Here is a 12,599-nt window from a genome sequence, read left to right as displayed (position 1 = left end):
CTTCTAATTAGCGTGTATGTATACTTTATTAACCTTTTTTTATTTTTAATAACATTGGTTAAGAAATAAAATCATCTTCATTGAACTTATTTTTTCAAGATCAAATCATTAACACCAAAATCAGTATTTTTGTTTGACTATTCAGAATCTTTCTCTCCTTGCTTTTTTTCAGCTACTTCTCTCTCCCCACTCAATGTCCAGGAACTGAAAAGTAAGGAAATAAAATTTTAGTATTAAAAGATAAAAAAACTAAAAATACAGGATAAAAAAAATTCTTAGGAATCAAATTGAACTTTTGTGAATATTTTAGCTATTAAAACGAACTTTTAAAGAATGTAATTCATAGTGTTTCGTGTCTTGGTGAACAATGTGTGCATTACAATGGAATGCCCATCTATTTTAGTTTATAAAATGTGAAAATTGTAAACTTTGGGATCAAATTGAGTTTTTTAAAAAATTTGGGGACCTTATAAAATGTTTTAGACAATGTCAACCCCCCTCAAATTGATAGTTGTTGCAACGTCATGTTTTGATATAAACGTGGAAAAAACTGGAGAAGTTGAGGGTGAGTCACGTCTCGAATGTCTTTTTCTAATCCTGTTTTATACAAGGGATCATACTATTGTCTGGGTATTGATGGAAGTGTGGCAATATTTGATCTGAATGATGACGAATGTGAATGGACTGTATGGAACACAGGCATTGGGAGGAAACTCCGTGCACGTACGCTCGAAGCTTCGTGGTATGAAATGAAGGAGGGCTTGCTGCAGTTTCTGTCCCACCAAGCAAGAAACATGTATGTGTTTTACAGCGGGATGTTCAAAGAATCGCTATCGCTGCAAGACTACAGATACTGCTCTTGCTGTCAGTCTGTCACTATTGCTGCTATTTTGTTTGTGACCTCAGTTTTCTTCCGGCTATATGCAAATCCTATTTATTTTTACATTTTAAGAATATTTTTGAAAAAATTTAAAAATTTCAAGATACAATCAGAAATTAAAAAACACTTGGTTTCTGAAAAGTTAAAAAAAACCCAGTTCTTGCTACTAAAAAAAGAGTTTCCATGGAATTATGACTAAGGATCTCCCATGGAAATAAAATATAAATTCTCGTTTCAACTAAAGAAAACCCTATGCTGTAAAACAAACAAATAAGATAATTTCAATACAAGCAAATAAATTTCCTGACCCAAGGAAAAAAATTCACAAATGCGTGCATTACTACCAGCGATTGCTATTAAAGAAACTGAAAATTTCAAAAATACCCCCCCACCTTGGAGACTAGCATTTTCAGTATTTTAAGCATCTCAAAAACAGCAACTACTGTTAATTTCTCACGGAGGGGAAAAGGAAAAAAAAGGTTGTCTGTTCTAGTTCCAATGGTAACAATTACACTGATACAACACTTCCAATGTGGAGATAGTTTACAATTCTTGCACTGCTTAATATGGAGGATTCTTTACAAGAAAAAAGAGTTCCCCGCCAGAAGTATAGAAGATGCTCCAATCACCAGAACTCGAGAAGAATTTATGTAACAAGGGAAGGGACCGCTGCCCTATGCAGTCCAAATAAACATCACAATGCTGCCTTGCCGGTCATCATAAATAAAAACCAGCCAAGCCAACGAACATTGAAGACTGAACAAAGAATGAAACTTAATTTGAGGCTTAGATTACAAAAATTGGAACTCCAACAATAATATGTGCATTAAGAGAACCATAACGGTCAGAGGCAGCAGCTCAAAGAGCATGATGTCCCTTGACGAGCTGCTCACGCTCAGCTGTCCTGAATTGATGAAGTCCTTGCTAGAAGTAACCGAAACATTTACAGATAAGGAGCCTGGCAGAGAGAATTGAAAAGCATCAGAGGTGAGGGAAGGGTTATAATAGATGTTCACTGAAAGTTTATTGAACTTACAGTCATAGTTAGCCCAACCAATCCGCTGTCTTACTAAATCATATACAAAAATCTTATCTTTCAGAACAAGATCTGCATGCCAAAGCAATCAACAAGATAATTAAACTCACACATTTTGAAAGGTAAAGAGACATGGATAAGGGCATTGAGACACGAGATTTGTAAGTTGATAGGGCTTGTTATCCAACTATAATTTCACTAGAAATTGCCCAATTTGGCCCAACCCCAACCCAGTAAGTGGTCAGCCAGTCTATGCCAACATAAAATGCGTTAAGAAACAATAATGATGCAATGAACCAACAAGAGCAAAAGTAAGAAATGTCACCAATACTGCACTCGAGACAATATGCCATGCAATAAAATCTTATGTTGGCCCCTGTTATGTTGTGGGTGTTCTATTAAAGAAGCTGAAGTCCATGGTCTAACCTCCCAGGATAGTTACTCCATTAACTTTCTGAAAACCAATGCACCACATCGCAGAACCACCTTCCTACAGAAAAAAAGGAGAGAGAGGTGGTGCCTGTGACAACTCATTCAGTGACAATGGCATATTCTGAAGAAACATGCCCAGTTCAATGCTGATGGGAAAATGAAAAACTTAGCCAAACTGAAGAGCAGCAACTTACACTGGAACCAAAAGGTATAAGGTAGTCTTCTGGTTTTAACACCATGGATGCACCCCCAGCAAAGTTAAAACTGGCCAGGGGGAACATCTGAGATACACTGCATAGTAGAAAAACAAAAATCCCAATTAAGTTCTTGTGGAAGAAGAAAGGAGAAAAAATCTGGAAAGAAAACCTTTATGTGGTGTAACATAACTGCAAAAACATCATTGGAATATTAATAGAAGAAAGAACCTGGTGGAGACAAGATAACACTGGTTTCCTTTAGATGTCATAGGAGTAACAGATGGCGAGACAATGGCGTTCACCTGGACATTCATCAAATGAATAGACTTAAGCATGCTGAAGGTCAATTTCATATTTTAATCATTATATTTCAACACTTTGCTACATTCCAATTCAATAACTTCACTTCCATTTACAATATCACTATTAAACAGCTCAAAACCAGCTCTTGAAAATCCCCTAATTGGGAGAACTCAAAATAATTCTTTTAGAAAAAGCTTAGTAGTTCCAAGAGAATGCATGTGGGAAAAAAAAAAAAGCAGTTTACACTAGATGATTTTGTCCACTCTGTATTTGTAAGATAAGGGATCCGGAAAAATGAATGAAATAGAAGATATAGTTACTTTAGAGACGTGTTTGGCTGACACACACAAAGCCTTGAACTTATGCAACAAGGGTCTTCTATATAAAGTAGCTACCTATATGTCAATTACATGGAAGGATTCCTAGTTAACCAATTCATTTTAAATGAAAAATACAAAATGATCAGAAAGCAGATTTGCTCAAGATTGTTAAGAAAAAATAAATTAAAGTTCATTTCTCTCAGCTGCAAATATCATTTATTATAACAGGAACCTTTGCTTCAAAAGAAACATGCATAGCAAGTGGAAAATTACTCACAGCACTAACAAAAGGATCATAAGCTTCCGCCACTAGGTACGCCAAAGTTGTTCCAGAGTCAACAATTGTTCCTTGGCTATTTGATGTTGCAAATGCTGCCGGATCAATTGGTAACAATTGCCCATTAACAGCAATGCTTTGTAGATTTAAATTATAATGAGGCCTGCAATTTTTGAAAAGCAAACTCACAGAAAATTAGTGTTGCTCAAAATCAAACAAAGGATATGTCAGGTAGCAACAGGCATGAATGGTGAATGCTAAAAATAAATAAATAAACAAATGGTTGTGCAACAGAGCAACAACATTTCACAAGAGGAGGGTTCATGATGGTAAGCAGATTTGGCAATAAAATGTAATAACTTGCTAGTGTTTGAAAGGTTCTTCAGCAGTTAAAGTTTCATAAAATAGGAAAAGATAAGTAATGTAATGGAATTAGTTTCCATTATTTACAATATTCAAAATCCAAATCTTTTCCAGATCTGCTTAGAAATCTTCCACTGGACTTGTTTGTATTGAGAATATCCAATTTCTGTAACCGCTTTAAATACCAAGAAAGATTCCTACCACCATGAGAAATCCTAAAAGCAAATCTGGCTTGGTACCACTCTCCAAAATATGCAAACAGAATATGCCTGTGAAGTGCTTGTCTACTCCTAAACACCAGTGATTCATTGTATCCTAACCAAAAGTAAAAGAAATGTACAAGTGACTGCTGAAGAAGAAAATGTCTTATCACTGACCAATAAGATGAGAGTAAACAAATTTTCTTTTTTCTTAAGGATCTGTGTGCAATATATAAGTCTGGCCCATTGCCTTGACATTTCTCAGGCAATAATTCAGTTGTTGCTGTTTATACAAAGCAAGGATGACAGGCTAAAGAAGTTGGATTGTTTGGGAAAGAAAAGGTTTCCAAGGAAAAATGACATACTGTGACGGGACAAGTGGACTATAAACGATGCCTGGCTCCAGAATCTCACCAAGAACCAGTATACCACCTCCATTGCCCTCTCCTTTCAAGCAATGCGAGAATACTCTGGGTGTTATACCTCGGGTCGATAATTGTGATATAACAGAGAGCTCTCCCTGGCCAAATCCAAAAATCCCATCAACTGCTTTATCAGTCTTGGTCAGGTCCCCGGACTGGTAGGCACTGCACCTGTTTTGAACACCACCATCTAGAGAAATAAGTAAAATACAAAAGCAAAGATCAATCCTGGAACAAAAGAAACTAATTCAAATAGGAGAGCAACAGATAGATGAAGAGTAAAGGATGCACACAATTCATATTTTGTCAGAAGGGGGACTTGCAGTCTTTTATTCCTTGGTATCAATTAAGTTTGTTGGTTAACTACACCATAATGGAATGGTGATAAATCATTTAAACAGTTCAGCAACAACAAAACTATTTTACAGTATTAGTTGAGTGTTTTGGGAGAACATGCCCCTTGCTGTAAGCATTGGAATGGTAACCATAAGAAGGTCATGCTGTTAGGGTGATCTGGTTATGATCATGTAGTCATCGTTGCAGCAAACTACCATACTCTTATGTGGATCCACTGACTGCATATTATAAATTTGACAGGAACAATAAATCGAAATATTAAGCTTCATTTTTTAGTCTTTCACCTATCCCTTCTCTCTAAACAAATAATCATTGTCAATCAGAAAACTGTACACACCCCATTCTTGTTCAACAGCATTAGAAAACCTACCCAAAGACAATGAGAGCTGAGGAGTTAGCAATCAGTGACTGCCCCAAAATAGCATCAAAATAAAGTGTATCAGAGACATAATAGCCTGATGTCCCACTTCCATCTCCATATTGGAATGTATAACTGCACTGATCAGTCTGCGAAGAGCATTGGGTTGCTGTGGTTTGAACTGCTGAAGTGCAGATTGGGTCTGAACAGTGGACCCGCCCAGCAGTTGATGAGCTGGTAGAATCAAAGAAATTGAGCTGAATCTGCAAAACATAAACATCATACCACAGGAAGTTGAACCTTACTTTTAAGTTTTCCAATTCTACAAATGTATAGAAAGACTAGTGACAAGGCAAGGAAAGAGAGTTTACTCCGAGGCCACTAGTACGCGGGCAGTTGTTGCAGGAATTGCAGCAGACCCACAAGACATCACTTCCAGTATCAATCTGCACATTGAATTCTCTAGGAGGAGAGCCCAGTTTCACTTTTGTAAAATAAAGTCTACGCAAAAGAAAATAGACAAGAATCAAAGAATATCAAGGCGTATAATCATCAAGTACTAAAAAATTACTAGTTATCAAATTCCATCCTAAAGACAATGTGGAACAGCACACAAAACTGAAGAGAACCAAGACAGATATATTACAAGGTCTCTGAAGTTCCTGTGACCCTGATTTCAATGGAAACCCAAGAGGAAAGAACAGCAAAATTAGTCAATAGTATAATAATTTAATCACACAATATAAATAACAACAAAAATCAATCTTTTTAGATACAAACAAAAGCTAAGAATCAATCTTTACTAAATATAATCAAACCAACATGCACAAAAATCCCATTTCGTTTCCTTTTCTTCCACTTTTAGAAAGAATCACAAGCAATATCCACCACAATCTCATTTTAAGTGTGTGCCTGTGAGCAAGAAATGCATAAATACAAATTTACCAACTCTAAACAAAACTCATCACTGTGAGTTCATTAAATAGCACTGAAATGGGAGTTCTTACCTCCAAGAATGCAATTCAGCCATAGAAAGGAACCTTAGAACTAGGAAAAAGGGGTGGCGATAAAATTACCCGACGAGGTAAGGATCGGAGGAACCTTGGACAGAGAAGTCGACAACGCCACCAACAAAGCCTCGTAAAAGACGGGCGTGTCTGAGTCGGTCTCGAGCTCTGAGTTGATGGAGTTCAAGACCGTGGTTGTTTAAAGGAAAGGCCCTCTCCAGATGGAGAAGACTAGCACAGTAAACCGCCGACACAAACATGAATGATACTAGTATAATGACGAGGAAAGGGGGCCATAAACCCCGCATTTTTGGTGGGTTCTCTTGTTTCTGGGAGAGTGTTAAAGAAAGAGATGACAGAGGCCCTGTTCTTGGTTGTGATGGTTCTTGCTTCTGCGCATTTAGAAAGGAGGCGAGAGAGAGAGAGAGATGGTGATTATTATGATTTTACGTGACAGCAGGTGCTTAATTGTTTGTTCAAATTGGATTAACTTGTGTCTCACAAGCTAAGGGAAAGCTGAGTTGGTTGATTCTAGTTAGTAAAATATTTATTTGCTCCCTGGATTTTCAATACAATTATAATTTAGTCCTTCATTTTTGAAAAAACCTGTAAAACTCTTGTCGATTGTTTTCTTGTTAAGACACATGTTAGTTTTTTTAATGAACCATTTGACAATTTTACTTCTTAGAGAAAAACCAATATGGTGAGAGTTTTGAGGGGAAAAAAGACATCTTTTAACAAGAATCAATGTTGTATCATTGCGTTGGAATTGTAACTATTATTTTTTAAAATATTTTTTATAAAAATATTTAAAAAATTAAAATTAAAATATACAAAATTTAAAAATATATACAAAAGTATTTTTTTTAACAGCAAAAACAAAAAGAAATCTAAGTTATAACTTAAAATTACGAGCCTCAAGAATAACTCACTCAACTTTTATTTGTAGCATATAAAAATAAAAATATGCGCTGCTGCTTATATTACTTTCTTAGCATGGAAGACATATGCCAGGATTAGGTTTAGCTTAAGGTGGTGAATTTAATTTGGCGTTTTTGCCTTTGAAATGTGTTTTAGGGTTCTGCAAAGTTCAGATTGCACAATCAATCGGTTAGAGAATAGGTACCTAAAAGCAAAGGGCATATTGTTCAAACGGAGCTTGGAAAAGGACGCAAAGTCGAGCCGTCCTTTCAAAAGATAACCAATTTCATTGCAAAAAAAGGCGTGCTATGACGCCAAAAAAAAATCAAATAAAAGTCAGAAGAGAAAAGGGTTAAATAAAAACAATACAATCCGAGTTCTCATGATTAGCAAGCGATTAAAGAGATTGTTTTTAATATTTTTATGTTTGCAAACGAAATATTTACAATAAATATGTGATTTAATCATGAATAGTCTCATCTAAAACTCCGTAAAAAAACCAATTATCTCAGTAAATGGGATTTAATATTTTGATATTTATAAGATTAAAATAAACAAAATGCATAATATAGAATTAAAATAATCTCATTCAAAGAAATATAATAAAATTTGAAAAAAAAACATAAATTAAATTTTATATATATTTAAATTATTTTAACACGGAGGTGTTAAAAAAATATATAAAATATATATTATTTTAATATTTAAAAAAAATTAAAACAATAATTACTATAACAAACATACTCTAAAAACAACAATATAACTAGTAATAATAAAAAAATAATAACAGAGTTATCCTTGTTTGTGATTTAGCAATTTTGATAGAGTATTTTTTATCTTTATATTTTAGGTTTGGATGTTTATGTGAATATTTATTATTTTTATTATTTTTTATTTGTTTATTAAATTTGTAATGTATTTAATAAATTTAAAAATTAGTTATGATAGTTTGAAGATTTTATATTATAAAAAAATAATATTGAAGTATTTTAATTATAGAAAAATTGATCGGGAACTTTGTATGGGGCCCAGAGAATCCATCATCCCATCTACACTATGCTGTTTTTCAAGCAGAGTGCGCTCCGGTGGAAAATTTGTTCTTTTCTTTTCTTCTTCTTTCTTTTCCTCGCAACCACACAACCAGCTAGTACGGTGCGTATAACGCACGCACGCCTTTCTTGACCATAGACCAGTACTGTAGAAAATACATCATCAAAGGTACACTGCTAATGCTACCCTACGGGTCTCGTTAACTTGGCTTCCAATTTTGGACGGTGGCTGTGGCCGTAATTATCATTAATTTTTTTTTTATAACTCACCCTTGATTCAAAACAAGAGGCAGTGTGTTCTTGATTAAAAAGAAAGGGGGACAGCGCGAAGAAGTCAAACCATACAGTAGGTGTTGAAGACTTTGAAAATGGTACGAGATGTTTGAAAATGATTGAGGCTGTTGGATCGAAGGAATATATGCCCAAAGCACTTTATTTATTTAACATAATTAATCAACAAATTAATAAAATGAATAGAGTGATGAACGGGCAAACAATTATTGATGAGCAAATCAGCCATTTAATAGTAATTAACAAGGTTTCTTCTGTGCATGTGTATCCTGTCGAAACGTGATAATTTAAGATTTTATTTTTCTCACTAAATATATGGTTGCTTTTCTTGTTGAGATACACTTTACTAAGAGAACATCCTTCCTTTTCTTACATGTGAACGTTAATGTTTATTCCCTCCTCTGTAGTTCACGGTTCAAGGGTCGTATTCCATGGCGGAAAAATAACAGGAATTAATGAAGAAGGTTATCATAACTTGAAGGATACGTGCATGGAGGGGGAGACAGTAATGATGGCCGCCATGTCTATCCTGCAACGTTAACCCCACCTCCACGTTAACGCCATAGATTACTTAGACTAAATTAAGCAAGAAACTGATGTCTGACAATTAAAAGAAATGTGTGATTGCTTCTAAGGTTGATGAAAAAGGGGAGATCAGGAGAGCTTTACAGCAATTATGGAGACGTATGCTGGCAAATAGGAGCTCTGTTATATGCAAGCCAGTTTTCTACTTTCGATACTAGTTGTCTTCCTCGAGCATGAAAACAATATTTATTGTTTCGTCAGCTTTGATTTTTCTTTTTTCTTTTTTTTTTATTCATGAAAGGAACATATCTGATCCCTAGAGATTAAAGAAACCTCGATTAATGATCATCTGATAGGTTGATCATGCTAGCTAAAGATGGTAAAGAGCAGCCACTCCTCTTTCCTCATTATACAGCAAATTTGTTTCAAAGCGATGCTTTTTCTAATATTTTTTTCTTAACATGAGATGTTTCTAATCTTGTTTTTCAAATAAGATCGCTTCCTCACCTTGAGTTCGGGCTTGATTTACTGTAAAATAATTGTTTCGTTAATAAAGAATTAGCTTTTGTCGGGGTTCATCTTGTTTAGCCAACTCATGAATGAACAATTTAAACAATAACCTTTCATTTCTTGAGCGTTTAATTTTTAAAGAAAAAACGAACAGTTTCAATAATATTATAATTAATTTTATATCAATTTTGATTTAAAAAATAATACAAAAAAAAAGCTGAAGGGAAGATATTTTGTACGTCAAATAATACCTTTTTTCTAGCATTTCATGCTCTATTTTTCTTCCATTGAAATAGCTTAGTTTCAATTATCATAAAGAGCTTTTTGAGTTTGTTTTACCTAGTTCGTCGAGTGCAACTAATCAAGGTATTATTGTTGAAATTATAAGATGTTAATTGTAATCATTTATTTACATAAAGTAACGAGCAATAAATAATTGATTTGTAACAACAATTAATGTTTATTGAAATTAGATTTCAAATGCTTCAACAAGTAAATATTACTAAACAATCTAGTTTAAACTTATGAAACTTCATTTGAGCATGATTATTATGTTCAAGGTGCTGCTATAATCCTATGTTTATGATATTTTCATGCTTTAACTTGTAGTTAAATTAAACAAACAACTAATATGAAATAACTTTAGATTATTTTATTTATATCACTAATAACTTTTTGACAATAACCTCAAGGCTTTAATTTGCTAGTTATTTGTTTAGTTTATAAATTTATAACTTAATCTCAATGATATAATATGGAGCTGTGACTGTTAAGCGTCTACTCTCAATGTGTTTTCTCCTAAAGACCAAATTAATCTCACCCAAAGCTCTCAATGATCTCCCTAACCCCTTTCTTTAGCTAAGATTTTGTGATGAATGAAGGCAAAAAACTCTCTCTCTTTTCAAACTCACAATATCACTTAATATTATTTTGGCAAGGACCTGCAAAAAGGATTTGATGAAGAGAAACAACGAAGGGAACCTTTTTTTTTTTTTTTGTTCTCTTGGCTGCTCATTTTCTTCTGTCATTGTATTTATACTTCCCCCTTTAATGACTCGGGGTCTTGGTCGTCTGGTTACTATTTTACCTTCATTCAACCTTTTTCTCCGACATTCATTATTTTTCAATTAATAATTACTCTATTTAACTTAGATTTATCTGTTTTTTGACCGGATATTTACATTTTTCTCCTGATTACTGAATCCCCACGCAACTAAAAAAAAATTAGTCCCTCATTTTTTTTCATTTTCATTTTCGGTCCTCTTGTTCTATATATTTTAATTTTGATATTTAAAAAAAAAAAACAATGTCAAACTTGATAAAAAAAATAAATAATAATTTTAAAATGAGTTTGTTAATAGCTAAAGGTGTTGAAAATTAATTTTAAAATTTTATATTATTTCGAAAAGATGTTAAAATGTCAAAAATAATGTAAATACATCGAAAATATATTGTTTGGATTTTTTATTGTTTTTTTAGTATATTTTATATTTTTTGCAATTTCTGGTAAAATAAGGTTAAATCAAGTTATGACAAGTATTTCCACGATAAAATGTAAAAGGATAAATAATGTGGCATCCTACTTGATGGTCTATTTAGTCTACAATCCCCCAGCCCATCAAGCACAACTTCATTCGTTTATTTTTTTGTTAATTGACTCTATCCCAGTCCTGTTTTTTATTCTACAGAAGCTACCAAAAACTTTCTGTACAAGAAGAAAAAAATATCAATGTCATATTTAAGTTCAAAAAAATTAAAGGGCTTCCGGCGACAGATGATTTGGTAACATTATTTACTTATGTTTTTTAATTTTACAATTTAATCTTTAATCAATGTTAAAATCTCTAATTTTTATCAGAGTTTTTTCAAATTAAATATTCTTTTATTTTATCACGATATTTTTTATATTTTCATTAACCATTACTTTTCAAATCAAAGTTTTTGTTTAAAAAGTAATAATTCTCATAAAACACATATTTATCAAAACAAAAAACAAATAAACAAGGAAATTTTTTTATTATTATTAAAGAGATACCTTTTTCTCTCCTTTATTCAATTGATTGAGATTTTTATGAATAATTTTGAATGCCTTTAGGTTTTTATTTCAAAAACATGCTGTTAATAAAAAAAAGATATTTTGTAAAAAGAATACATTAATAAAAAATGATAATTCATCTAATAATAGTAAAAAAATTAATTCATTACCTTTTTTACAAATATTTATTTTCTTTCCAACAAAACTTAAGCTACGAGCATCTAAACACTTGGAGAAAGGCAAAGCACAATACCATATTCAAACGGGAAGTTTAGTGCTGCCTATAACTATAAATAAAGAGGGAAACAAGAGTAACACAAATCTCCATCTACAATAAAATTTCAAGAAAGCTTGGCGCTGGTGCCATCTTCGTCACCGTCTCCTATTGATGCTTCACTGAACATGTACTGCTCCTGATACTCCATCAAGTATTGCGTTGATCTCTTCACATCCAGAAACAGATTGTAGGCTCGAGTAATGTCCTCATTCTCCACAACCTTTCCTTTTCGTTTCTGGCATGCCAATGCAGCGGCAGAAATTAGATGGATAGCATATCTCAAGGATGTTTCAACCCCAATATGTGTCAACAACGCCTTTGCCTCTTCAGCGATCTCCACATCTTCTTCTTGGCATCTGATGTCCAGAATCTTGTGAATGTCATCCTTTGTATAAGGCTGAGTAGTAATGATAAGTAAGCGATCAAGGAGATCTATTGGAATCCCATGTGGAGATTTGTAATTTGTTCCCCGTATGGTAGTAATCCCTCTGTTGGTAGCGACGGCTAATATTGGAGCCATCTCATTCTCAAGAGCGCGGTTCAGGAAAGAGAAGCATTCAATGTCAAGCATGTGCACCTCGTCAATGAAGAGAACACCTGGCACAATCTCTGCCTTGCCTTCCTCTCTCCATTCTGCCACCTTTGTGTCAATTTGTTCTCTTACTTCTGCACGAATTTCACCAGTATCACCAGTGAAGAGAGCCAGAAATCCCTGTGTTCTGAAAGTGGAGAACAATAAAAGATGATAAAATGGAACAAATAGTCCGCTGGTAATGATGAATCTAAATTACAGCTACATGCCCTATTTATTTCCATTAAGCTTAAATTGGAGGGAAAGA

At 33.6% G+C, this 12,599-nt stretch overlaps 2 protein-coding genes across 5 annotated transcripts in view; both read right to left on the bottom strand.

Moving 5' to 3' along the window:
- Window positions 1–1,252: 1,252 nt before the first annotated feature.
- LOC105121764 (aspartic proteinase-like protein 2) lies at window positions 1,253–6,638 on the bottom strand. Of its 4 annotated transcripts, XM_011020547.1 has the most exons (11): window positions 6,222–6,638; window positions 5,792–5,815; window positions 5,517–5,646; window positions 5,158–5,408; window positions 4,374–4,601; window positions 3,446–3,608; window positions 2,774–2,847; window positions 2,543–2,639; window positions 2,343–2,406; window positions 1,917–1,988; window positions 1,253–1,838 (listed from the first exon to the last, which is right to left on the bottom strand). In XM_011020547.1, exons 1-11 carry the CDS (start codon window positions 6,458–6,460, stop codon window positions 1,672–1,674), a joined length of 1,509 nt encoding a protein of 502 aa, XP_011018849.1. In that variant the 5' UTR covers window positions 6,461–6,638; the 3' UTR covers window positions 1,253–1,671. The 4 variants fall into 4 exon arrangements, 2 of the variants coding, with proteins under 2 accessions (XP_011018849.1, XP_011018850.1); XM_011020548.1 differs by lacking the exon at window positions 5,792–5,815 and having other exon boundaries at window positions 6,222–6,637; XR_841595.1 differs by lacking the exon at window positions 1,253–1,838 and having other exon boundaries at window positions 2,242–2,406.
- A 4,998-nt stretch (window positions 6,639–11,636) lies between these two features.
- The window catches only part of LOC105121762 (ruvB-like 2), a 2,876-nt gene continuing 1,913 nt past the window's right edge, over window positions 11,637–12,599 (bottom strand). The window contains exon 2 of the mRNA XM_011020544.1: window positions 11,637–12,479. Within this exon, the coding sequence (XP_011018846.1) occupies window positions 11,825–12,479 (655 nt within the window). The 3' untranslated portion in view covers window positions 11,637–11,824. The remainder of the gene's footprint in view (window positions 12,480–12,599) is intronic.

The sequence above is a fragment of the Populus euphratica genome, unplaced genomic scaffold (assembly GCF_000495115.2).
Source record: "Populus euphratica unplaced genomic scaffold, PopEup_1.0 scaffold46.1, whole genome shotgun sequence".
NCBI lineage: Eukaryota > Viridiplantae > Streptophyta > Magnoliopsida > Malpighiales > Salicaceae > Populus > Populus euphratica.
This window is presented reverse-complemented; position numbering and strand designations above follow the sequence as displayed.